Source organism: Hemicordylus capensis, chromosome 5 (genome assembly GCF_027244095.1).
Source record: "Hemicordylus capensis ecotype Gifberg chromosome 5, rHemCap1.1.pri, whole genome shotgun sequence".
NCBI lineage: Eukaryota > Metazoa > Chordata > Lepidosauria > Squamata > Cordylidae > Hemicordylus > Hemicordylus capensis.
In genome coordinates, this window is record NC_069661.1 from 239,577,552 (window position 1) to 239,605,508 (window position 27,957).

The 27,957-nt window shown below is 45.6% G+C and overlaps 1 protein-coding gene across 2 annotated transcripts in view; it reads right to left on the reverse strand.

Moving 5' to 3' along the window:
- Positions 1 to 664: 664 nt before the first annotated feature.
- LOC128327270 (aldo-keto reductase family 1 member B1-like) overlaps positions 665 to 27,957 on the reverse strand; it is a 33,970-nt gene continuing 6,677 nt past the window's right edge. For both annotated transcript variants that reach the window (XM_053255843.1, XM_053255841.1), the window contains exons 2-10: positions 26,939 to 27,106; positions 25,003 to 25,119; positions 24,008 to 24,085; positions 23,432 to 23,554; positions 10,260 to 10,366; positions 8,711 to 8,792; positions 6,460 to 6,543; positions 5,138 to 5,220; positions 665 to 1,166 (exon numbers count right to left, since the gene is read on the reverse strand). In XM_053255843.1, coding sequence (XP_053111818.1) covers positions 1,124 to 1,166; positions 5,138 to 5,220; positions 6,460 to 6,543; positions 8,711 to 8,792; positions 10,260 to 10,366; positions 23,432 to 23,554; positions 24,008 to 24,085; positions 25,003 to 25,119; positions 26,939 to 27,106 — 885 coding nt within the window. In that variant the 3' untranslated portion in view covers positions 665 to 1,123. The remainder of the gene's footprint in view (positions 1,167 to 5,137; positions 5,221 to 6,459; positions 6,544 to 8,710; positions 8,793 to 10,259; positions 10,367 to 23,431; positions 23,555 to 24,007; positions 24,086 to 25,002; positions 25,120 to 26,938; positions 27,107 to 27,957) is intronic.

Sequence of the window (27,957 nt, forward strand, 5' to 3'; positions counted from 1 at the left end):
CTCAATTGAGGGTTGACAGGTCGCCCTTATCCCTACAAGCAATGGGAGGCACTGTAAAGGTGGCACCAAGTGATCCTTGCACCCACAGGCAACTTGTACCCAGAGCCCAAGCTCACTGGAGGAGGCAGAAGATGGCCCTTGTGCCCAGTGACAACCCAGTTGACAGTCATGATGGAAAGGAAGATGGTTGCTTAGGCAACAAGATGACTCACCAGACTTGCAGAGAATCAAGCTGTGTTTCCTGGGCAACAACTCTGTCTTGTTAGCTGCCTGGGAGCAGGCAGCTATCCTTTTAGCTGCCTAGGAATTAGAGATATTGAAGGGCAGGATAAAATAATCTTTGGGGACCTGTTAACCTGACTGCTGTGAATCTATGGTTGAACTTCTTCCTATCTCCATCTCTGTTTTTATAGTTGTAAAGTGCTTTTGGTAATTTTATAGTGATTTTTATAGTGTGTGATTTTGATATTAACAGAATTTTTTATTCTGTAGCTACCTTGGCTGTATTGAGAGAAAAGTAAAATCCTTTAATAAAATAAATTAAGTAAACTTTCTGCATTTGAGTAGGTCTTAAGTGTGATTTTTGAAGGAAGGTATGGGTGTAGGCTTTCAAAATAAAAGGCTATGTATTATCGGTGGGGGGGAGGAAAGTGCATACACAGAGTATAACAAACATGTTTTATTAGAAGCAATAGTCAGAAGAAAGTAGTCAAACATTTTAGGAGAGCTAACCATGTAGCAACTTACACACTGCACGCAGTTGAAACTTTGAAGCTCTGGAGCCAGGGCAAAGCAGTGTCCAGAAACAATTTTAAACACTAAAGCATTAGAACTCACTTTCCTCAAATGGTGGTGTTAAGTTATGCCGTTTCAGATAGGAGCAGAAATTGGCTTGACGTGGCTACAAAGGAAATGGTGGTACAGAACGTTCTCTGTTTCTCTCCAATTCCAGACAAATCTTGGCAAAGGGGATAAAACAATTGGTGGTTTGAACTCTGTTGCCCACAACATATTGAATCTAGCCTGGTTAAAAGAGGTGGCTTATTGATGCTGTATAGAAGAGGAGATGAAGAATCCAAGAAGGCGAACACAGATGTTTGAAGGCTTTCGGGACAACCAGACTTTAATATTCAGCTTTGAAAGGATAATCCTTGTGATTGGCGCACCTAAGAAAGAAAGAGTTCATCTGTAGCTTGAATCAAATTACACATATGCTAATGGCTTATTTGTGAGTGGGCAGGACAGAGGATGTACAGTATTCTAAACAAAGTGGTTCACTTGCTGCACAAGATAATGTGGAAGGTTTGCCATCACCTGTGCTGCTGCGAATGTCTAAAACCCCACCTATGGTGTTGCGGAACAGCCCTGTTCTGCTCCAATTTAGAATTGGAGAATTGTGCAGTGCTATGTCTATTGGAAATAATGGACTTGGCATTGGGCAAATGCAATGGCACAATTTTAAGTTGATGTAGAACAGGGTGTTCTGCCACACTGCAAGCAGGGTTTTAGACACTTGCAGCAGAACAAGTGTTACTAAGTGGTCTGTGTTACCCTGCACAGTTTAAGCCAGTATTTCAACATTTCTCAGCAACATCTGAGAAATCTAGAGCAGACTTGCACAACGGATGATGAAGGTCGACCCAGCTAAGGACTAGCAAGTCAGATGCAGCCCATCAGTAGTGTGTGGGATCACAATACATAGGTCACATGTTGTGCAAGCCTGATCTAACTGTCAACTTGGTTTCAGAGCAGCATCAACCTGAAATTTAACAAACAACTTGATAAGCCTCCAAAAGGGAGAAATAAGCAATTTTCACACACTTTGCCAGTTCTAGAGATGTTTGTACTGTATAGTGAGAACACACATTAAAATTTGGGTAAAGAAACCAGAACCATACTCTGGTCAGCAGACTAATCCACACACAGCTACGGAACACTGAACATTTGCAGCTAGGCATAGAGACAGGGTGGGGAACACAAAAAGGAAGTCTGCTATTTTGAGGAGGGGTGTGTGTGTGTGTGTGTGGCTGGCCCAGGCTATACGAGACTGAAAGAGGGAAAGTCAGTCAAAGCGATAAATGGGATGAGGCAGGGTTGACGAGGGGGCGGGAGATGACTGTGGGGTGAGGTCGTCAAACAAGCACAACCAACTGCGTTTCAGTCACAAACAATGCAAACAGCACCATCCCACCCCTGTGTAAAAGTCAAAATCTGCCTGGCCCTCGCCACCCACCCACCCACCTGCTGCGACCCAACTCCCAAGGGCCGGGCTGGCAGGGAAACAGCCCAGAAGGGGAGATGTTGGGGAGGAGGCAGCAAGCATGTGCTCCACAGGACTTGCTGCTCACCTGCCTTTGGCTCCTGAGCTCTCCACGGGGCTCACTTTCTCCCTGCTTGCTTCTCCACACCCTCTGCTATGTACATGAAGCGGGGTGTGTGGGTAAAAGTGTGGCTCAGATTCCCTCCCAAGCCCATCCTGCCTCAGGAGCCTCCTAAAGCCCCCAGAGCTACATGTTCAGGGGCAGCTGGGAACTTCCTGGAAATGAAGGCATGCGTGCATTCTACAGGAGATACAGGGCACACACAGGCAATCATTTCCCGGAAGTTCCCAGCCAACAGCAGCTTGGACAAGCAAGCGGGGAGAAAGCGAGTCCCGTGCAGGGCTCAGGAGAGAGGCAAGTGGCAGGAGTAGCCCTGCGGACCAAGAAAAGAAGCCTTCTGGGCCAGATGCGGCCCACAGGCTGTATGTTGTGCAGGCCTGTTCTAAAGCAACGAACAGATAAGGGTCCAGCAAAGTGGAAGTAATTAAGGAACATCACCACCCTGACAATCATCTCCTTTCCCACATGCTTCTAGTAATTTACAGGACACATGGAAGAGTCCGTGTCAAAACCACCCCCACCCTGCCAGGCCTCATTGCCTGCCCAAGAATTCCAAAGTAATAATTTCCACAAGCCTCCACAGCAACATTAGAATTAGGCTTATCTTTTGGTTTATTTTCAAAACTGTTTGTGTTGGATGCATTTTGTCCCTATTTACCAATAAGAAACTTTTTTTTAAAAAGTGCTCTAAACTGGTGTTGCTCTGCAGGCTCAAAAATACATGCATGTGCCTAGAAGCTTGGATAATGTCCAACAATGTTCCTATTAGCCAGGATTATTGTTTTATTCCAGCCCTATCGGTTGTAGAGATGGAACCTGTTCTACAAGGCTGGCTGCTCTAGCTACTTCAGATTAATCATGACTGCCAATCTGCCAAAAATAATCCCTGATCATCTTGACCCTTTGCTAGAGGACACAGTATCAGATTTAAACCCCCGGGCAAATAAAATAAAATAGAAGTGATCCTCACGATCGCTGCAGGGGGTGACCGCCTTCTGCAAGGAGGGAGTCCGGAAGCACTTACCTCCCTGCAGAAGATCACTGCCTCCTCTCTGGGCGGCCACACAGCTGGCGGCAGTGGCTGTGGGGATCAGGGGGCGTGTGGCCCCCGGAAGTGCCAGGGTGCCCCATGTGAGTGCGCGGGACATCTTGGAGAGATCCACAAGCCCAGGAGCCTTCGCTCCGTTAACCTCGTCTAAGGGGAAGGGTAATTAGGCAGGCTAGCCCACCTTGGGAGCACTGGGCTTGCTTGCTCCCTTAGCCCATTTCCATATATCGTGGAAACAGTCTCAGTTTTCACTTGGGGGGGGGGGGGAATAAATGTTTTTAAAATGACTACCTTTTTACCTCCCATACGTTTACATTGCCCCGCCAGCACTAAAAAATTGCAAAGATAGAAAAAGACTGGAGCCAATAGAAGGGACTCATCCCTTGGGAAGCCCTTTTTCTACTTCTGGAAAGGGTGGCTATTCCTCACACTGGAGCCTTGCTGTGGCTGCAACTGCACACAGGCAAACAGCAGGGAGACTTGGATGGAGTGACGGTTAACATCTATTCTGTTCCAAGCAACTACTGTTGCTGTTCTGGTGCTGAGCAGCCAGTCACCATTTTAATCACTTTTACTGATCAAATCTGTACAGATTTACTGTGAAAAAAGGCAATAGTTCTGAAGAACGCACACGCACACGCACACGTGATGGCCCTGTTAACTGAGCAAAAAGGCACCTTTTAAAATGGCGATTCTCTTATATGTAGAAGGGGGAGAGAAACTGGCCCTATCCAGCCCCAGCAAAGCATCCCTCCAGTGGCTGTTGCTGGTGTCTATCTTGTATTTATTTTTAGATTGTGAGCCCTTTGGGGACGGGGGATCTATCTTTATTTTTTCTTTCTATATAAACCACTCTGAGAACTTTTGTTGAAAAGCAGTATATAAATATTTACTGAAGCGCAGATTACGAAAGACTGTGGGGGTGTGGAAAGGCACAGCCACAATAGGGTCTGAAGGCGGGGTTCCTGTAAAAACTGGGAGAAAGCCACTTAGAAAGTTCCCAACACGGTTTCTGCACGTGCACGAAGCCCAGAAGTGTAAAAGAGAGACCAAGTCAAAAAACTCAGAATTAATTAAAAATAATTCCAAAAAGAGCTGCAAGAGAGCATCCAGATTTTGGAGAATGGGAATAAAGCAACCTTAATACAATATTCCAGTGACAATTAAACCTCTGATTCAGTGCTTTGTCTCCTTAAGTTTCTTACAAGTATTGTACTTGCAAGAAACTTAAGGAAACAAAGCACTGAACACATACCCTACTCCGCTATTTATGCTCTGTAAAAGCTTAAGGGGGGTGAGGATGGCTTAATGCCATCTGGAAATCAAGCTGATGGCATGTCAAGATACAGTTAATAATCATAAAAATACTTTTGAGATCTGGTTGCCAGTGATTTACCAATAATTAGGTAAATTTACTTGGTGATTTATTTTATTGGTGATTTACTAGTTATTTACACTAGTGGACCAGTAAAGATGGATATATGAATATGCTATTATCATTTAGTGTCCAATTTGCCTTTTTTATTTCTCTATACATCTTTGATAAAATACCAGCATAGTTATTTTTAAATTTGCAGCCTAGTTAATCTCCTTTTAACCAAAACATTTTAAATTAATTTAACTAAATACTGTAATCCTGTTCTGCAGCAATCTGCATTTCAGAATCTGAAGTTGTCACCTCTTAAGTTTTTCAAACCCTATGACTTACGTGCTCAGTGCACACACTCTCCAGTTCCTGTTGAAGCTGAGGATGGTCTCCATATCCTGCTTAGATAACTCAAAGTCAAACACCTGGGAAGGAGAGAGAAATTTCAATTTGATTCCAAAAGATTCACAAGAGTTCTGGAGGCAAGGTATTTTATTGTCATTATTTGTTAGCATTATGTTCTGCCCCTTTTTCAAGGTAAGGAATTCAATGCAGCATACAGCCACCCAGTGAACCTCATGGCTGAACATCATCTCAAACCTGCCTCTGGCTCATCTCTATCCACTACATTTCATTGCCACAGACAGTCCACAGTGGCAAAAATGGAAGCTTGCATCCAGTTGGGCCACCTGATCTTCTGGACATTAAGTTGTTCGTAGAAAGAAATTCTTGTGCCTTGAAGTGCCGCAGCAGCCTAATCCTGGGGGTAAATGGAGCCCCCTACTAAAACTATTAGGAAGAACACAGGAATCTGCCTTCTAGAGAGTCAGACCACTGGTCCATCTAAACATTGTAACTGAGTTCAGTGTTGTCTACACTGACTGGCAGCAGCTTTTTCAAGGTTCCAGGCAGGAGTCTTTCCCAGCCCTACCTGGAAATCCCAGGGGATTGGACCTTGCATCTTCTGCACACAAAGCAGGGCTGGGGTGATGCTGAAGATTGGAGCAATGGCTACTGATGTCACAAGAGTGCTAGTGTCCCTGAAATTGGGCAAAGCAGGGCTATTCCCATGCAGTTCCCAGGAAAAGTTACAGTATTTGGAGGATAACGTTTAGGAGAGAGACTGCAGGTTCCCTCAGTATAACCTATTACCTCCCCTCATTGCCATTTTCAATCTCTCTCCCGTCCTTCATAGCCAAGCAGCTTAGGATGAGAAAGCAGACAGGCAGAGCCATACTGAGTAAGACTATTGATCCACATTGCTGTGAACTGACCACCTTGGCAGTGACTTTCTAGAGGCTCAGGCAGGAAATGGTCTTGTTCAGCTCTGCTACTAAAAAGTCTTTTTAACTGGAGAAACCAAGGATTTAACCTGGGACCTTCTGCACGAAAAGAATGTGATCCAGCACTGAGCCTTCAGATGGGTAGGGCATTATTTTACAAGAATCTGCTCCTTTAGTAGTGGGCTTAAGGTGTACTTAAAGACAACAAGAAAAAATCCAGCATGCATTCATTTGCACAACTCCCATCATCCTTGGCAAATATGGCTGGGGATGATGGAAGTTGTAGCCCAGCAACAGCTGGAGGCTGAAGTTGTATATTTCTTCTAAATCAGGGCTGTACATATGGAACCACTTGGGAATTGCTGTTATTTTCAATCTTACCTTAAAGTTCTCCTCAATACGTGCTGGGGTGACTGATTTAGGAATCACAATTACATTTCTTTGGACATGAAACCGGATCAGCACCTAATAACCAAGAGAAAGCCAAACAAATTGAGGCTTCCTGTTCAGTCAACAATTATTATAATTATTGCTCTATGTAAACCACTTTGGGAACTTTTTGTTGAAAAGCGGTATATATAAATTTATTATTGTTATATGCTATAGCAAAAACAACAACAGGGTGCTAATTCAGCAAAATGGCACCCTTTTCTGCACAACCTGGCTTCACCTCTAGAACTGCTAGCTGAACAAAGAGGCATCTTTTAAAAGTAGCGATTCTCTTACATTTAGCAAGGGGAGAGCAATTAGCCCCATAAGGTAGATCTGAGCCTTTAGGGGGCAGGGATACAACTCATTTTTCTATGTAAACAGCTTTGAGAACTTTGACTGAGAAGCCGTATATAAATATTCATTGTCGTCAAATATTGATTGTTTCAGCCGGCACATGCTGAAGGTTAGTTACCAAGGGCCCCAAGAGACCCGTGGGTGTCTCTCAGTTTTCTTGTTAGATATCTGTTACCACATATACAGGAGCACACCTTTACAGTCTATAACAGTTGGTGGAGAATTACCACCTCCTCCAGGCTCAGGATTTAATATGGATTAAAATCTCTGCTTTAATCATAAATGTGCATTGAAGGAGTGGAAGAACCTAGCCTCCAATCATTGCTTAACCACCCTGGCTGTGAGAGCAGCAGAGTTATCAAAAGGGTAACTAATCCATGTTATGTGATCTTGAGTACACACCCCATGATCATCAACTACTTCCCCTTTCAACTGAATTAGACAAGAGGCAGAGAGAAAGGAGAGGGGGTGGGGCTGTAGAAAGAGGAAGTTCAACAGATGACAAATCCTGAAATGGTTTTTGCTGTTCAGGGGTGAGAGGGAAAAGCAGCTACTAGAAGGAAGCTGAAGAAAAATTCCAATATTGGGACAGGGCAGGGACTCAAGTAGTCAAGTTACTTAGCCACCTGTCAGGAATGGGAATAGCACAATAATAATAAGAACAAGTCAAGAACTGAGTAGAAAAATGGAAAAATAAGCCACTGCATGGTCAATATTTGCACAATATAAGTGGAAAATCAGACATCACCAAGACCTGGCAATGGCTTAAGAATGGCAACTTGAAGAAAGAAACAGAGGGTTTAATACTGGCTGCACAAGAACAGGCACTAAGAACAAATGCAATAAGAGCAAAAGTAGAAAAATCCACAACAAACAGCAAGTGCCGCCTTTGTAAAGAAGCAGTTGAAACCGTGGACCACCTAATCAGCTGTTGTAAAAAGATTGCACAGACTGACTACAAAGGCATGACAAAATAGCAGGGATGATACACTGGAACATCTGCAAAAAATACAAGCTACCTGTAGCCAAACATTGGTGGGACCATAAAATTGAAAAAGTTGAAGAAAATGAAGATGTAAAAATATTATGGGACTTCCAACTACAAACAGACAAACATCTGCCACACAATACACCACATATAACTGTAGTCGAGAAGAAAGAAAAACAAGTCAAAATAATCGACATAGCAATACCAAGGGATAGCAGAATAGAAGAAAAAGAAATAGAAAAAATCACCAAATACAAAGATCTACAAATTGAAATTGAAAGGCTGTGGCAGAAAAAGACCCAAATAATCCCAGTGGTAATTGGTGCCCTGGGTGCAGTTCCAAAAGACCTTGAAGAACACCTCAACACCATAGGGGCCACAGAAATCACCATCAGCCAATTACAAAAAGCAGCTTTACTGGGAACCGCCTATATTCTGCGACGATACCTATAATAACAACAACATTGACAATAAAATTCAGCCATCCCAGGTCCTTAGGAAGGACTCGATGTCTGGATAAAACAAACCAGTCAATAACACCTGTCTGACTGTGTAAACAAGAAATAATAATAAATAATAAATACAATAATATACTAATAATGTAATATTACAAACACACAGCACTTGCCCTCCAAGGAACGTGCCCTTGCTCAGCAACAATAAAACTAAAGAGCCAGGACAAAAAACAAAACACAACACTGTATTATTGTATTCTCCCTTCTGCCAACTCACTAGGTTCTCACCCTGCATATCCAGGCACAAGCTCGGGGTCTCTCTCTCTCTCTCTCTCTCTCTCTCTCTCTCTCTCTCTCTCTCTCTCTCTCACACACACACACACACACACACACACACACACACCTGAGCTGCTGTTTTGTTGTGCTTTGCAGCAATCTCTTTGATCTTGGGATCATCCAGGAGAGATGGGTCCTCTGGCTTGGCCCTACAAAAAAGAAAAAAGTGGGGGGTGGGGGAAGAGAGAATGAACACCAGCAGCTAATTAGCAGGAGAAAGAGAGAGAGAGAGAGAGAGAGAGAGAGAGAGAGAGAGAGAGAGAGAGAGAGTGTGTGTGTGTGTGTGTGAGCGTACACACACACGCATTTATTAGGTACAGAATAATTATTGCTATGAAATCACTAGGGTGACCAGATGCAGAGAAGGACAGAACTCATGTGCTTTTAACATTTTTTCCAAATTTATAGAGTCATTCTGTATAGCACTTTAAAAAGCAAAAGATGCCAGGTTCCTGCCGAGAGGCTTATGCCGAGAGGCTTTGTGGGAATCGAGAAGCAGCATCTGTTGATATTCCTTCTTAAACACCACTGTTAAAAGAGCAGGAGGCCTATCCTCTTTTACACTAACTCACTCTATAAATCACTCAGAACAGATATCCTTATCGCCGACACAACTGCATAGACAATGGAGAACGCACAGGTGTCACTCTCGCTGGGGAGGCAGACAGTGCTTTCGGGATAGCAGCACACAGAACAAATATCATCTCTTTTTGGAGGTCTTAACTGGGGAAGTTGCCAATACTGACTGCGACTTTGGTTGTCGATGGTTGGATGATGTTGATTAATGGGGACAGCTGCATTGGGGTCAAAGGATGTAACGCTTGTTTGTACAATGCAGCCCTTAAACATTGTTTTTGGCTTTTTCTCCTTTGCTTTGAAAAAAAACCAAAAACCAGATCTTCAGGTTTGGACAATATGGTCCTCTCCAAGAGAACGTAGGCAGATAGTGTTTGTCAGATAAGGGACACATCACACGGCACAAAGAACACCTCTTGGATGTGTTTTTAGCATTCATCGGTTATGCCCTGCTAACTGAGCAAAGAGGCACCTTTTAAAAGTGATCTTCTTTATTTAGCAGAGGAAGAACAACTGGTCTTATCTATCCCCAGCCCAGCATCCCTCCAGTGGCTGTTGCTGGTGTCTATTTTCGGTTTTAGATTGTGAGCCCTTTGGGGACAGGGTACCATTTTAATTTTATTTATGTGAACTGCTTTGGGAAATTTTGTTGAAAAACGGTATATAACTATTTGTTGTATTGTAAATACCAAGAAAACTAATCCAAGTCATAAGGCAAAAAGTAGAGATAAAGTGAACTGTAGCAAAAAAGCCAAGAATCTTTTTCTTTCAGGAACCAAGCATGACTGAGGAGTGAATCCTGAGGGAACATGCAACCGCAGTCAAAAATGATCCGAGCCAAGGGGCACTCTACCGCCAAAGATACCGAGTGCGCTTGATACGTAAAGGGTGGAGCTAAATTGTGCCTCAGGGAGCTTGAAAATCCTTCCGTGGGGGCTACTGTGAAAGCACATAACCCACATTGTGAAGGACACCAGATCACCACAAAGGTCTCAAGGCTCACTTTATGAAGCGCGACAAAGAGGAAGGCTTCTACTTACCATGGTCTGTCAGGAGAGCCAAGGGGACTATACGCTGTGACAGATATCCCTTTGGACTGACAGTAACTGATCAGCTTTTCCTGGGTAAGATATGGATGGCATTCAATCTGAAAACACAAGCAACAATTCAGCCAACATGCACCATGCATGCAACAGGAGGTTACTTGACTTGCTTCTAGTCACAAAAGGCCTCTTCTGAAATTGTGCTGAACACTCATATGAGTGAACACAGGTACCCATCTGTACACAGGTACAATTATCCACATGTTAAGTTGAACACAGGTACAGCAGCAGTACAATTCCTATTTGTACCATGCATTTGAAGGATATATATCTATTCTACTTATATACCACCTGATATCTGACTATCTCTAGGAGGTATACATAAACCAAGTTACAATATAAAAACATAATTAAAAACAGTTTCACAGAATAAAAGCAACTAAGCAGTTTAAAATTAGTTTTAATTAAAACCCCGAGAAAAGAATATTGGACTTACCGTGAAGGGTTCTTTTTCCCTGGGACTGGAGCTCAACAGGATGGGTTGGGGAATGAGCATGCTCAAGACAGGGCCAGATCACATGATACTAGTTTCCTGTTGCCAGGAGGCACCATAGCCCCAGTTCCGGGACTGTAGAGTAGCGTGTGGCATATGAAGAGAGAGAAAGCCTAAGAAGGCAACATGTTAACAACCAGAACAATACAAACAAGAGAACACAGAGGTTGATGTTTTAGCGTGACTCTAGCCAGTTGATGTTTTAGCTTGACTCCTCGGAGGACCAGCATTCCTGGGCATATTGGTTCAAGCAGTGGGTGCCCCAACCAGTGAGGCTGGCATCTGTGGTCACTACTATTCTCTGAGGGTCCATCAGAGAGAGGCCTTTGTGGTTTGCTGGAGAGATCCACCAACGGAATGACGGGCACACCCCGAGAGGGATGTTTATCTGTTTGTGTACACCTGCCATGATCAATTCCTGAAAGGGAAGGAGCAGCCACTGGAGCAGGCATGAGTGCCACCTGGACTATGGAGTGCACGCCATGCAAGCCACCATGGATCCCAGTACGGTGGCCAAGGGCATCAGGTCAGTCTTCCTTTGGTCTAGGAGAGGTGTGATGAGAACTGATATCTCGTCTTTCCGTTTCTGGGGAAGGGAGACTGATGCTTGGACAGTGTTGAATAATGCTCCCAGGTGCTGAAGGAACTGTGTCGGATGGAGGTGGCTCTTGTCCTGATTGACTATGAAGCCACGGTTGTCTAGGCACTGGAGAATCCTGTATAAAGTCTCTTTGGGCTTGATGAAAGGAGGCTGATCTGATCAAAAGATAATGGGTGTATGTGAGTACCCTCGAGGCAGGTGTGCGCAATTAATGTCACAATGACCTTTGTAGAGACCCATGGGGCTGATGACAGGCCAAATGGAAGTGCTCAGTATTGGTAGTGTTTCTGGTCGTATGAGAATCTGAGAAACCTCCTGTGGGCCGTGAGAATGGGGATATGGAGGTAAGCATCCGAGAGATCCACTGATGTCATTGCCTCCTTGATGGTGTGAAGAGACTACATCTTGAACTTCCTCTTTCAAATAGATTTATGTTTTTATTGAGCCTCTTGAGGTTGAGTACTGCTCTGCTGGAGCAGTCTTTCTTGGGCACAAGAAACAAGATAGAGGAGACACCTAGACATGTTTCTGTTGATATTGCTGGTTTGATGGGCCAAATTTGCAGTATGTTGGATGGCTTGAGTCATTTGGAGGTGTTTGCCTGGGGTTTCTGGATGTAGTGGTCTCGTGGGGCACATATGAGGTCGAGAGAATAGCCCCTGGAGAGTATGTTCACCACCCATGGTGGACATCCATGTGGTGGTGAACTCTAAGAGCCTGCCTCCCACAGGGTGCGAGTCACTGTTTTTTGTTGTAGGGTGCATTGGAGGCAAAAGAACAGAGTGCCTGCTATCTGGAGGCGCCTCTAGTGCTGTCTCCACTGAGAGCATATGAAACCCCTGAAGTAGTAGTAATAGTTGTTATCTGTATACTCTCTGGGCTAGTTGGCTGGTGGCCCCTGGAATTGCTTGTGGGGATAAAAGGGTTTTGAGAGTGAAAAGGCCTTTGGGAGTCCTTGCACACTGATGGCATCGCCTCCTTCTTGTCCCTGGTATCCCCTAAAATGGGGTCTAGGGAGGGTCCAAATATGTTGGCTCCTGAAAAATGATGTAAGTGCTAGTTTGGACACCCGCGGGTTAAGAGGGTGAGAGTGAGAGTTCAGAATAGAACGGGTTCCCAGATAGATGTGGTAGAATCGGCAATGGTGGAAGCAATACAGGTAGAGGTGGGGACAACACCAGGGCTATTGCAGGAGGGATAGGGACTGTTGGTAGCATAGGTAGGCGCTTAAGCGGAGGTTGTTGGACATCCTTTTGAATCTAGTGTCCCTTCTCCTGAATGGTACAAAAAGGCCCTGTTCTGAAAGTGGAATGGCCTCCCTCCTGGGGCTGGAGTCAGGAGAGGAGGAAAACATTCGCCTAGCAGTACGTCTGGGTCTGATAGGAGGCCCTGTGCTGAGAGCAGGGGCAGCCGGCTGTGGTACCACAGACGCAGGGAGGGAGGGGTTGCATAACACCTTGCATTCCCTCACAATGAAATCCCTCAACCAGTCATCAATGTCTGGGGTAAAGGAAATTGTTGGTCCCCAAGGAGAGACATTGGTGTTTACATCAGCAGCCGCTGTGGAGGCAGATCTCGGGGAACTGGAAAGGTGCTGTCTGGTTTTTCCACTGCTTCCTCACGAGATGGGGCCCCACCAACAGAATCCACAGGAAGCGTGGCGCAGATTGACCTGGTTGGGACAGGGCACCATTGGCACAGGGGGAATGCACAGGCCAGACGGTTCCCCCTCCGCCACAACAATCACAGGGCTAGCCCGGTCTGAGCCTCCAGACGCGCCCAATGGCGTTGTTTTGAGGCTGGCAGGAACAGCAGGGAGGTGGTGCAGTTTTTTCTGCTGACAAATTGCCTGAATCAAAATGGACTTGCTGAGCCGAACAGCTGAGGCTGGCTTCTTGCACTTTTTCTTTTCGTTTTGGAGGCTTTGCCTGGCCCAGAACAATGTTTTGTTTTCTTCTGTCGACCCATTTTAGGGAGGTGGGGGGATTCCCACGCCAGGCTTCTGCCGCTAGAGTTATGTTGCGTGTCCTCCAAGAGGGAGCCAAGCAGAAAATTGCCAGTCTGAGATTGCTCTAGGTGGAGCAAATCAAAAGTGAAACTAAACACCAAATAGCTGAATCAGAAATAAAGAAGGCAATTTGGGAATGTGAGAGATAACTATAAATAGTTCCCTTCCCACCCTTGCCCAAGTTGGGGGTGGGAGGAGAAGAGGGAGAATGCCAAGTCAAGAAATAGAAACTAGCCTGCAAAAATCTCAAATGCTGAAGAGCTCTTTCCAAGAGTTTCAGTGAACTCGAGCATGACAGGATGAACTGGGGCTATGGCGCCTCCTGGCAACAGGAAACAGTATCACATGATTTGGACCTGTCTCAAGCATGCTCAGTCCACAACCCATCCTGATGAGCTCCAGCAGGGCCGGGAGAACGGGGACAGGGGCGTCTTAAGGGTCTTTTTAAAAGCAATCAGAGATGGAGAAGCTCTCATTTTGATAGGGAGTGCATTCCAAAGCTCTGATGATCTTAACAGGCAGCAGGGTGCATGACAAACAAAGCCGGCTCTTATGTACCCTGGACCTAAGCCATTCAGGGCTTTATAGGAAGTGACCAGCACTTTGACTTTTGTTCAGAAACTTATCAGCAGCCAGTGCAAGTCTTTGAACATCGGTGTTATATGGTATCTTTGGGTTGTCCCAGAGACCAACCTGGCTGCCACATTCTGTACCAGTTTCCGGACTATGTACAAAGGCAGCCCCACGTAGATTGCATTACAGTAGTCAAGGCTGGAGATTAGCAGTATATGTACTACTCTTAAGGTCATTTGCCTCCAGAAATGGGTGTAGCCGACATATCAGCTGAGAACTGCAATACTCAAGCACTCGTTGTTTGTAGGAAGTGACTTGGCAGAGCATAATGTTAACCACCACTTGATTTGGGAGGAATTAGACATGAAGCAAAGGATGCAGGCAGGGAATTCTAGACTATTTATTTAAATAATGCTAGATATTTAATATTTAAATAATAATACTAGACTAAGCCATCTAGCATGTTGATTGCTGGAACTGGACTGCCATCAAATGACTTGCAGGAGTAAACATGATGTACGATACACATCACCTAAAATAATGTACTTTTGGCTGGTTTCTTAAGGTGTAGGGACACACAAATTTAGGTTTAGCAAACTGGCCAGCCATTATATATGGTGACCACCAATCCTCAGTCTTCCCTCAGATCTTTTTCTGGCACAGAAACACGTCTTCTGTCATTTGCACTGGGATACGGCAATGGTAAGCAGCAGTGGGAAGTCCTGTCCTACTACTGAGAATCAAGATACCTGCTGTTTCTTCTCAAAATTGGTGGTGGAAATTAGACTTCTGGGGAAGATATCTGAGTGGTGCTGGGTGATTGATCACTAGAAAGCTGTGGGCACTTGACACGGGCAAATGGATATGTAGTTGCCCACCTAGGTGGATTTCTGCCCACGAATGGCTTCATACTTCTCTACAAAAACTGACAAAGGTAACAAAGCAGTCCTGCCTCAACAGTTACCTGAAATTACTCATGACAGGAATCTCGGGAATCTGTGTTTGGAACAGACACCAACAAAGTACACATGCCTATGCATGCACGCACACACTGGCAGTTTGGCTGTGTCACCAGAGCTCTGAGCGCGCGCGCACACACACACACACACACACACACACACACACACGCCCTACTTTCAGCGTCAGGAATGATATACAGAGGGTTTGTATAGCACACTCTCTCTGAGTATTCTACCCTACCTTTGGTATGGAACCAGACAATTGTCCCTCACCACTGTTCCCTCTAGGGCGTGCACATGCTCACATGTTTTTGGATGTCCACTCAATTCATTTTAGATCCCGCTCAGGTTGAATCAGGAAGGCCCCATTCTGAATGCACATGCGCACATACTGCCTTGATACTGCCACCTAGAACAAAACTCATTCCGCACAGAGATGAAAAATATTAGAGGGACCACTGCCCCTCACTTCAAATCTAAGGGATAGATGTCTGGTTCCATACTGCAAGTAGGGTAGAATATGCCAAGACAGGCGTTACAAACTCACTCACCTCAGAATATCCTTCCTGACACTGGAAGTAGGGCTTGTGCACTCAGCACTTCTGCGGCTCCGTCAAAGTTACCTGCTTTAAAGACAGCTCCGTGGTATTCGGCTAAGTTACGGGAGCTGAAGCAGTGAGGTAGACGACTCGAGCGCAAGTGGAGGAAGACTCGGTGCGAGCCTGAACGGGTACAACACAGAGCACATTTAAAGATCTATGCTCTGGGAGTGCGGGCGGCAAAGAAGCAGTTCTTTTCTGTTCACATTGCTTCTGCAAACTCACATCCAGCTGACTTGTCTAGGGTTGTGAGAGGTCTAGTATGTAGCGCTCCCCCTTGAATTTAAACTTAGAACCATCAGTTAATCGCTGTGACATTTTTAATGACTTTTTTGTGAATAAAGTTTCTCCCCTGATTTGCTTTTCTATGTCAACCTCATCAGAAAATGGCACATCTTCCCTAAATGCCTGTTTGGAGGCGGTAATGGGATGGATGAGGGATAACAGACTGAAGCTGAATCCAAATAAGGTGGAAGTACTGACTGTGTGGGGTTGGGACCTGAGAGATGGTTTAGATTTGTCTGTTCTGGATGGGGTTACACTCCCCATGAAAGATCAGGTATATAGCCTGCAAGTGCTACTGGACCCAAAGCTTTCCCTGGTTTCTCAGGTTGAAGCAGTGACCAGGAGCGCTTTTTATCAGCTTCAGCTGATTCGTCAGCTACGTCCATTTCTAGAGCTGAGTGACCTTAAAACAGTGGTACATATGCTGGTAACTTCCAGACTTGACTACTGTAATGCGCTCTACGTGGGGCTGCCTTTGTATGTAGTCCAGAAACTACAACTGGTACAGTATGCAGCAGCCAGATTGGTCTCTCAGACAACACGAAGGGAGCATATAACACCAATTTTGAAAGAACTGCACTGGTTGCCGATATGTTTCTGGGTGAAATACAAAGTGCTGGTTATTACCTATAAATCCTTTAATGGCTTGGGACCAGGCAATTTAAAAGAGCCCCTCCTCTGTCATGCACCCCCCCCCACCTTTTACGATCTTCTGGAGAGGTCCTGTTGTGGTTGCCACCAGCTCATCTGATGGCGACTCAGGACTGGGCTTTCTGTGTGGCTGCCCCAGGACTTTGGAATATGCTCCCTGCTGAACTAAGAGTATTTCCTTCTCAGTTTGTTTTCAGGAAGACCCGCAAGACTTTCCTGTTCTCGCAAGCTTTTAGTTAGAATTTTAATAATTTGTTTTATATTGTTTTTATAGTGTTTTATGTATTCTAACCCGTGGTTTTAATGTTGGGATTTGTACACCGCCTAGAGATTTACATATCAGGCAGTATAAAAATACAATACATACATAAATAGCCAGTACAATGAATCCGCCCACACACTTAATTTTGCACCATTGCCACTTCAAGTCAAACAGGTTTTTCAAATACTACAAAAACCTGTTTACCAAAGGCAGCAGTGGGCTAAGTATACACACCAAGAGCAATAATGCCTCTCTTACTTCCTTCAACATAGAGGCTAACAGTGCTAGCAGTGGAGGACAAGGTCAAAAGCCCCACTGTCTCCTGCATCCAAGCTTGATTTGTCAGGCCCTGGTTTTGCTGGCAAGTGAACAAGGATGTGGATCTGTGCTGAACTGAGTGACACAGTAGCTGTAGTCTATTTCTAGGCTCAGCTGCAGTGTCTACTAACAGGGCACCCAATGACAGCTTCCCAGGACTCCTACACACCAGCTCTGAATATTAGTCTTCAGTTTATAGCCAGGATGGATTGAATGGACTATTCAAGAAACTTTGTTTCAGTGCATTACAAGATTTGCTCGCTTGTTGGAAGAATCAAGCCAGGAGAATTGGTGAAAAGAACATTGGTACTCACCGTGAAGGGTTCTTCTTGCTGGTGTAGAAGAGGTCACCCAACGTGGGTTACGTCCCTCCACGTGCTCCAGGAGGCAGGGAATAGAATAAATGAAGATCCTTAAACCCAGCCCCTGTGGGTGGATCCTCTCAGTACCTGAACAGCTCTATATTCAGAGAAAACCCGTAACACAAATGCCAGTAACAAGGCTGAAAATCTAGGACCAATACAGCAGATGCCCAGATACAACAAAGACATAGAGAAAAAATGCCAGAGAAATGAAGAAAGAACATATGCCCCCTCCCTAGGGCAACAGATCCAGCCTCACACAAGCCTGGGTGGGCCTTAGGTGACCTCTTCTACACCAGCAAGAAGAAACCTTCACGGTGAGTACCAATGTTCCTTTCTCAGCTGGTGTAGGAGGTCACCCAAAGCAGGACATATCACAGCACACAACCACGGGTAGGAACAAGCCCAGGCTGGATCTATTGACCAGGAAGGACCTGTTGCAGAACCCTCCGGCCAAATGCCACCCTGGAAGACACATGCTCATCCAGTTTGTAGTGCTTGGAAAATGTGAACAGAGACTTCCAGGTGGCCGCCTTACAGATCTCTTCCAACGAAGCCGGCATTGATAATGCTGCAGATGTGGCCGCAGACCTTGTGGAATGGGCAGTGATGTGTCCTGGCGCCAGCAGATGCTGGGAGTCATATGCTAAAGAGATGCAGGCCCAAACCAAATCAGCTATTATGGCCGCTGATGCCTTCATCCACATCTTGGGCAACCAAAATGAAACAAACAACGCGTCGGACTTACGAAAAGTCTCTGTCCTGTCCAAGTATATCCTAAAAGCCCTTCGCGCATCCAATCTGTGCTACTCCTTTTCGGCAGGCCTGCGCAGTTCAGGACAAAAGGAAGGTAAGTAAATATTAGCTCACTGATGGAACGGCAAATTGACCTTGTGCACGAAGGAAGGATCTGGGGTGAGCCTCACCGAATCTTTGGAAAAAATACACATATTATCTCTCATGGAGAGGGCCTGTAACTCAGACACCCTTCTGGCTGATGTTATTGCCACTAGAAATGCCACCTTACAGGACAGTTGCTTGAGCAGCACAGACTGTAGAGGCTCGAACGGTGAAAACTGCAATCCCTGAAGAACGATATGCAGATCCCCAGATAGGAACCGATGACACACTGGCAGTGAGAGATGAGCTGCCCCCCTCAGGAATTTTTGCAGTAGTGGGTGTTTAGCTTGAAAAGATTGTCTTTGTGGAAACAACATTTGCAGCAGGCAAGCCACCCGCTGTTTAAGCGTGTTAGTTTTCAATCCCAGAGAAAGGCCTTCCTGCAGAAAATCAAGCAGGTGAAGCAGTTTGCACCGATCCAGCTGCAGAAAATATCTAGCTGCCCAGCATAAGAAACTACACAAGGTGGATTGGTAAATCTGATTCATCGACGCTTTCCTAGAAGCCAAAATGGTGTTTATGGCCTCTGATGACAGACACTCCTTTCTCAGGAGGCACCTCTCAGCTTCCACGCGGTCAACTGCAGCCAGGCTGGATCCGGGTGAAGAATCGGGCCTTGTGAAAGCAGATCTGCCTGACTCGGCAGCCAAACCGTATCTCCTTCTGCTAACGCCACAATTTCCGAGAATCACGGTCTCCTGGGCCAGAATGGTGCTACTAGTATCAGCGATGCCTGACGCATCTGGAGTTTCTGTAGGCAACGAGAAAGCAGTGGTACGAGTGGAAACGCGTACAGAAGACATGGTGGCCACGGAGTCAATAGAGTGTCCGTCACTTCTGCCCCGTGTGTAGGGAACCATGAAAAGAATCTGCAGAGCTTGATGTTTTGTGAGGAGGTGAATAGATCTATCAGTGGGTCCCCAAGGCACTTTGTCAGCCACTTGAAAACCCGCAGGTGCAGACTCCACTCCGCTGGATGCATCTCCTGGCGGCTCAGCCAGTCTGCCTGCACATTGGACACCCTGCCGATTTATGTGCACCTTCGTGGATGTATTGTCTGTGTGCATCAGAATGTTTTTGTCTCGTATGCGCGGGTGAAAACACCTCAGGGCCAAGCATACTGCCTGGAGCTCCAGCCAACTGATACTGTGACGGCTTTCCACCTTCGCCCAATGACCTTGTGCCATCCGATTCTGGCAGTGGGCACCCCAACTTAGCAGGCTGGCATCCATCGTCACCAATACCCTGTCTGGTTCCACAAAGGATTTCCCCTTGCTGAGATTCTCTCAAGACCACCAGCAGAGCGACTCACGGAGTACTCCTGAAATCACCATCTGTTTGTTGCATCTGAGGGCGATGCTTTGCTGAAGAAGAAGGAGAGCCCATTGAAGTTGACACAAATGAAGCCGGGCCCAGGGCACTGAGTCCATGGCTGCCACCATGAGCCCCAGAAGTCTTGCCAGCTTGAGCATGCTCATCGTAGCTGTTGAAGTCACTGCCCCCGCCAGGGACGTACTGATTTCCATTCTGTCCTGAGGTAAGTAGAGTCAGCATGCCCTGGTGTCCATTATCACGCCTAAATGTTGGAGAGTGGGCATTAAGTGGCTCTTCCCCTCGTTTATCAGGAAACCATGGGTGCGAAGTGTCACCATAGTCTTTTGTTGTGCCGCTCGAACCTTTCCATCCATGCTTGCCCTGATGAGCAAGTAGTCCAGGTAACAATAAAGATGAACCCCCTGCATCCTCAGGTAAGCTACAAGGTGGACAAGGACTTTCGTGAAGACCTGGGGTGCTGAGAAGCGAACAGAAGTGAAGCAGCGGATGGCTGTCGGGGTGAATGGGTACATGGAGGTAGGCATCCTGAAGGTCTATTGATGCCAGATAATCCCCTGCCTGCAGCACTTCTGTGATCAACTGAAGAGTCTCCATCCTGAACTTTTCCCCTGACCACATACTTGTTGACCAGTTTCAGGTTTAAGACGGCCTTTGCCAAGCCATCCTTCTTTAGCACTGTGAACATTACTGAGTAGACTCCCCTGCCCTTTTGGCACTGGGGAACCTTCTCTATAGCTTCTATGCCCAGTAAGTGTCGGATAGCTAGCAACGGTCCCTTGTGTTTTCTTAGGTTTCTTGACCTAGTGTGAGCAGAAACCTATCCCTTGGGTGACTGGAGAGTTCTATCCTGTATCCCTAGCGGATAATGGAAAGCACCCACCTGTCTGAAATGGATTCTTTCCAGACGGGCCAGAATCCAACAGGCGAACCCCAGCCTGTTGCTTTGTCAGGACTGCTGCTTAGGGCCCCTCGCCTGGGTCCCAAAAGACTGTCGGTACTGGGAATTGAACCCCTGTCTGCCCTGGCCTCTAGGCCTGTTCCAATACGGTCAAAACAATCTCAAGGGTTCCTTCTGCCGGAACTGGGGTCTGAAGGCCCTGAACGGTTGTGCTGTCTTGCGAGAAAAACCCTTGTCCTCCCGCCTGTGTGCAGCGCTTGTCCTTTGTCACCACTAAGACGTCCTTCAGAGCATCATAGCCAAATACCTTCTCCCCCATATAAGGCACAGACGCCAAGTTGCTTTAGAAGTGTTGTCCACCTTCCAGTGTTTCAGCCAAATGTTACACCTAGCCAGTACGCCAGTACGGGCTGAGAAATGAACACTGTCCAGTGTAGCATCGGCCGAGAATGCTGCTGCCCTTTGCAGACGCAGCAACTGACATCTCATCCTGGCCGGGTCAGATGGGGGATCATTGAGAAGTTGATGGCCTGGGAGCTCTGGACACCATGGCACAGAAGCTCTGGACACCAGGGAAGCTGCAGTATCAGTATCAGTTGCTGGGTGTGTCCCTCCCTGAATGCGAGCACACTGAGACTTTTCTTCTCGGACGGCTGCCGAGAAGGAAGAAGCAGAGGGCAGTGGGAGAGGGACGAGGAGCCAGAGGACAGGATGCAGCAGTAGAGTAAAGGATGAGAGGGAAAAGTATAAAGGGGTGTGTGTGTGTGTGTGTGTGTGTTTTAAAGGACAGGAGAAATAACGGCAGCAAAAGCAGAGTGGAAGAAAAAAGAGAAATTGGAGGTTGAAATTAAGGGTGCAGATCGAAGAAGAAAATCAGAAGGAATTAGAAAGCAAAACCAAAACAGCAGAATGAGCTGTAGTAAGTGCAACTCTCTGGAGCAGAGGCAGGAAATAAACTGAGAGGATCCATCCACAGGGGTTGGGTTTAAGGCTCTTCAATTATTCTGTTTCCTGCCTCCTGGAGCACGTGGAGGGACGTAACCCACGTTGGGTGACCTCGTACACCAGCTGAGAAAGCTACTGTCTCAGTCTAATTCACTCCACAGGGTTAGGTACCTAGGAAGCTGCCATATACTGAGTCAGACCATGGGTCCATCTAGCTCAATATTGTCTACACAGACTGGGCAGCGGATTCTCCAAAGTTGCAGGCAGGAATCTCTCTCAGTCCTATCTTGGAGAGGATTCCAGGGAGGGAACTTGGAACCTTCTGCTCTTCCCAGAGCGGTTCCACCCCGAGAGGAATATCTTACAGTGCTCGCACATCAAGTCTCCTATTCATATGCAACCAGGATGGACCCTGCTTAGCCAAGGGGACAAGTCATGCTTGCTACCACAAGACCAGCTAGGAAGATAAACAGGAATTGCAGAACACACTGTATGTGGAAAATGGCTAGAGAACATTTATAAAAGGGAGAACACAATAGAGGTTTATGAAAGTATGCATGATGTGGAGAAGTGGATAGAGAACTTTCTTCCCTCTCTCACAGGATACTTCAGCAAGGGTCACCCAATGAAACTGATTGGCAGGAAATTCAGGACAGACAAAAGTCCATTTTTTCGCACATGGCAGAACACACAGCATTTTTTTCCACATGACAGAAGTTCTGAAACTTGGGTCCCCAGATGTTGTACTACAGTGCCCACCATCCCCAGTCCCAAGGCCTTCCATAAGACAGGGTCCTCTGACTCATGGAACTCACTGCTACATTGTGGCAGCCACTTGATTAGATGGCTTAAAAGGCAGATTAGATGGAGGAGAGAACCATCAGGGGCTTTCAGCCTCAACTTTCCATCTTCAGAGGTAGTATGTCACTTGAGAGATATCAGTCATCATAGAAGAGAGGCAGAGTAATACAGTGGTTAGAGCACTGAATGAAAACCAGGGACACAGAGTTGAAATCTCTGTTCAGCCATGAAACTCTGGATAACTTCGGGGCAGTCTCTTATCTCTCTACCTCACAGGGTTTTTGTGGGGATAAGTAGAACCATGAAACCCAATGTAATTTAGGTTCCTTGGAGGAAGAGTGGGCTATAAATGTAAAAATAAAATACCAGTTGTTGGGGAGCAATATTGGGGAGAGCCTTTAGCCTGCTTGTGGGCTCCCCAGAGGCACTGGGTTGACCACAGTGAGCAACGGGATGCTGGATTAAATGGACCATTGAACCAATTCAGCAGGGCTTTTCCAACATTGGGGAGCAGGACTAGAAAAAGCAGGATAGGCATGCAACCTGTTCTCTAGAAGCACTGACATCTGTCTGATTAACAGCACCTTAAAATCACCAGGTCTTTCCTTCACTGTGGTCAGTAAAGTGATCTGCCCTTCATGATCCCCAAATCATTTATCTTTTCCCAAGAGATCCTGCTTTTCCTCCAAGGAGTCCAGAGTGGTATACATTGTTATTTTTATTCTCACAACAACCTTTGAGGTAGGTTAGGCAGAAAGAAACACGACTTGGCCAGAGTCACTCAGTGAGTTCCATGGCTGAATGGGGATTTGAACTCAGGTCTCCCTAATCCTAGCCCAACACTCTTAAACTACTGCACCATGCTGACTCTCAAATACCTTAGAACAAGTGCAGGGAATTCTGAATTTGATTACTGCCTGTGAGGGGATGCACAGGAACATAGAAAATGGTTTTATATCAAATCTGACCTTTAGTCCATCTACCTCAGTATTGCCTACACTGACTGGTAGCAACTCTCCAAGGTTTCAGGCAGGAATCTCTCCCTACAGGGAGGTGCAAGGGATTGAACCCGTGACCTTTGGCATGCAAAGCTCTATCACCAAGTAACAGCCATCTTACCTGATTGTTTGCAGGCTTATACTTCAGGTTAGGCTTGTTCAAGATCTTCTCTAGCTGTTCATGATTGAAATTGGAAACACCGATGGCTTTCACCAATCCAGCATCCACAAGCTTCTCCATTGCCTAAGGGCACACCAGAAGTCAAATATGTATTTTTAAAAATGCATAGTACAGCTCTCTCACTGCATTTACTCCTTCTCTAGTTGGACATGGCTAGTTCTGTTATTCCATGAGCCATGATACTCTCTGGCAAGGAGATAAGTGTTCAGAAATATCACACGGTAATGCCATTCTGGGACTATATGACTTCAGAATACAATTGAGAGAGAGAACCAGTAATTCAAATATTTCTCCACATTTAAAAGAAAACACAAATATGCACAACACAAATCCCTACACATAAAAAACTCTAGCATACAAGGAAGACGGTTAAACCAGAACTCCTTCCTGCAACATGTCATCTTTTCGCCTGCAGGGAAATAGCTGAAGGCTCTGCCCAGTAAAAGCAATACTAGATCTTCCTGCAAACAATCACAGACAGAACGAAGAGAAATCTTTACTGGCAGCTGGACGTACCTCCCAGGTCTCCAGAATATTTGTGTTACTGGGTATTATCATGCCTTTTTCGTCAGAAGGGAACAAGTCATCACCAGCCTGTCAATGCAAAGCAAAAGAGTTAAGTGTGTTATATTTGGGGTGCATCACACACACGCACACACACGTACACACACGCACACACACGCACACACACGCACACACACGCACACACACGCACACACACACGCACACACACACGCACACACACACACACACTTGATACAAGTGGTCTGATTTTGTCTTTCCTGGTCCTTTCAAGAGGAGGTGCTCTAAATTCAACCTGGAACCTCATGCATGCAAGGCATATACCCTACCACTGAGTTATGGCCCCTACATAAGAGATCCTGCCTCCTCCCTGCCTTTCTCCCACAACAGAAGTCTTTTGATCTACAAGCAACACCACTGATCAAGCAGCCAACCAGTCACTTACTGTTTTTAGTGGGACACATATACATTCAAAAATTAAAGAGGTCAGGAAAGCAGAATTCAGCTTTAAGAAGCACTGAAACACTGCTTCAAGAAGGAGATGGGTTAGTGAAGTCATAGCTTTCTAGCTGATCAGTGCCACATACAGCTAGTTTCTGCTACAATTATATCAGACTGCCCCCCTCACCAGCCCACCCCCAAACCTGATCTGGCAATTGAACAGAGCATGGTGAATAAGCATCCAAATGCAGCCTTCCCACTCTACTTATGTGCATTTGCGCATGCGCGCACACACACACACACACACACTCTCTCTCTCTCTCTCTCAAACATCACAGGCCAGGACCTTGAGAAAGAAACATATTGACTTTCAGGGTTTTAAAGTGAAGTCGGGTATCAGCTTCAGCGTCCAAGCTGAAAAGCAATTAAATGCTCTGAGGCAGTCTACGCAGCATAGCCAAAGTTATGGTTGGCAGGTTAGTTTCACTCCCAAAAAAGTGACAGAGGCTTTTTAAGCTTAATCCAGGAAACTGGACATTCCACAGTACCTTGAATCCCACAGGCCAGTGAATAAGGTAAAGGTCCAGGTATTCCAGTTTCAGAGCTGCAAGGGTTGCCTTGCATCCTTTTTGCACCAGGGATTTCTCATGGAATGTGCACCAGAGCTGCAAGTGGGAGGAAAGCCATCAAGTAGAGAGGTTAAAGCACTAGTAAAAAAACCCCACTATTTCAGAATGTTTTTCTGAAGAATGGTTTATCACATGAAATGGAGGAAACTGCATGATACATCTAACACTCTAAAGAGTGGAGAGAAAGGCTAGGATCCATTTGCAAATGTGCAGTCTAGAAAAACTTTCAGAAGATTCTAAGGTTCTGCAACTGCACTGGGATTTTCAGAGTACCTCAGCTGTCCTGTGCAGGTCATAAAGACTGGACTTTAGGCAGGGAATCCCTGAGAAATCTGGTTAGCATACAGTACAGCATTCTTGCAGAGAAGTGCAATAAAAAGAAAGTTGTCAATCCACCAAAAAAGGAACAGCCTGCGCATATATCTATGCGCCAGAGACTTGCTGTGTATGTAAATCAGGCCACAAAATGGCCCAATTAAGGCACTTCCCCACCACAAGTTGTCACTGTGGCCAAGCAACCAACTACAGAGGTCAAAGGCAAAAAGATTTTTCATCAAGTTGCAAAGGAACAGGAAATTGAACTGTCTCCTTCTTTGAAAGCAATAAGCACATTGTTCCCACAAATGGTAGGGATCAATTAAAAATATTAAACTGCTACAATAAGGAAACTGATCACATCCCAAAGCACTACAGTTTCTCTCAATACTGTGGCTGCTTGACTTCATTTTGAGCCATGATTTAAGGAATATCTATCCTCATATGTCACCCCTACCACCTCGTGCATTAAAATCATTAGGGGATGTGCCATTTCTTCTGCATTAGCCTCTCTTTTAGAATTTGGCTTCTTCAGTGGCGACAGTGTTCTGGAACTCTCACTCTCTCTCGGTCCATGAAGCTAAATCTCTTGAATTTCAGACATCTAGCCCTCTTTTCCATCCATGGACTCAAAATTCATGGATTTTAAAACTTTGCTACCCTTTCAAAAAAAAGCATCAGTATACAATAATTTTATCATCTTGTTGTAAGCTGCCCCAAGGGCCTTACAAGCTGAAAATGTGGGAAACAAATTCAGAAGCAAATTCAAAAATAAATGAATACCGTCTTCTTTCCAGTTATTATAGGCTCCCCCCACTTTTAACACCATTCTCAATCCACGACGTGTACAATAAATAAAGATAGTAGCCCAATTCAGACAATATAGCTAAGGAGGCTGTACTCATGTACACCCTCCAAAAATGCACCAGAAGTCGCACTTGGCATGTCAGTCACTCACCTCTCCCTGGCAGGTCAGTCACATTTACAGCCTTTGCAGTGGCATCTGAGTCGGCCTACTGTCTTGTCCAACTGCAATGCCCTTCTGCCTCTCAGTCCAAGATGCGTATAATACATGGAGAAATAAATTTTGCAGGAGGGAGGGAGAGGGAGGGAGCACATGCCAACCTGGAGATGCCAGGGATCAAACCCGGACCCTTTTGCATGCAAAGTAGATGCCCTAACACCGAGGTCAGGTCTACCAATCGTGTGTTGGCAAGGTGAAAAAGTCCAGACAGAAGGGCACATCGACCAGCCAGGCAAATGACAAAGACCAGCCAAGAGACAAAAGGTCTCTTCCCTCAGCTACTAATGCAGCATGTAGCCAGGATGCCACTGGACAACTTACTGCAGGACTACACAACTTCAGTCCTCCAGCAGCTGCTGGACTACAACTCCCACCACCCCCAGCAACCAATAGTAAGGAATGATAGGAGTTGTAGTCCAACAACTGCCGAAGGGCCAAAGTTTTGCAACCCTGGCCTACAGTAACACCGAGTGCCTTTATGTAGGAGTAAATATTAGAACTGGTAAAAGATGGTACCTTACTGACAACAAAAAGGTCCTCACGCTTCACAACTCCTGCCTTGATTTTCTCTTGGATACCATTGCCAACTTCGTCTTCATTTTGGTACACATATGCACAGTCAAAGTGGCGATATCCTACATCAATGGCCTTCTTCACAGCATCTGCTACTATCCCTGGTGGAGACTGAATGATAAAAAGAAATTGTGTTCAAGCATTTGGTTAACTTATCACCAGTGTTCTCTCTAATTTTTTTCACCTGTGTGCAGAATGAGTTTTGTTCTGGGCAGCAGTATCAAGGCAGTGTGTGTGCATGTGCATTCAGAATGGGGCTTTCCTGATTCAACCTGAGCGGGATCTAAAATTAACTGAGTGGTCACCCAAAAAACTTGTGAGTGGGCACACATGCACACGCCTTAGAGAGAACATTGGTTATCACTCCCCCCATCTTTACCCCACAATCTTTTTATAATATAATGTGTAATTATTCTTGTCAAATTGACTTGATGCACAAATACTTAACCAGTGCTGCTAACCATGGTTTGTTGCCTTGACCTTGGTATCAAGGCAAGATCGCAAACAGTGAAACCATGAGTTTAGCTTGCCACACTACATCATGCTTGCAGAGGGCTCATATAGGGAGATGCCAATGATACCAACTTGGCAAGCAAACAGGTTGGTAAAGCAAGGAAACAGTGATAATCATGTTCATGGCAGATGCTAACTCTTAACCATCATTAGCACAAACTATGGTTTACAGATCAACTTCAAACCCTGGTCTGTGGCCAATCCTTAATCATTATTTAGATATTCAGACACATAACTGTGGTTAAGAAAAACAAACTGTGGTTAAGCTTTATGCCTGCACAGAACCACCACACGCATATTATGCAGAACGAATACGCTAAGTAGTAAAATAACTTAATCCAATCAACTCCTTCGCAATACAATGAAAGTTGAATTGGATTCATCTATAACCTCAAGGTCTGCACAGACATTCTTTCACATACAATATGTTCCCAACTGTACCACGAAGA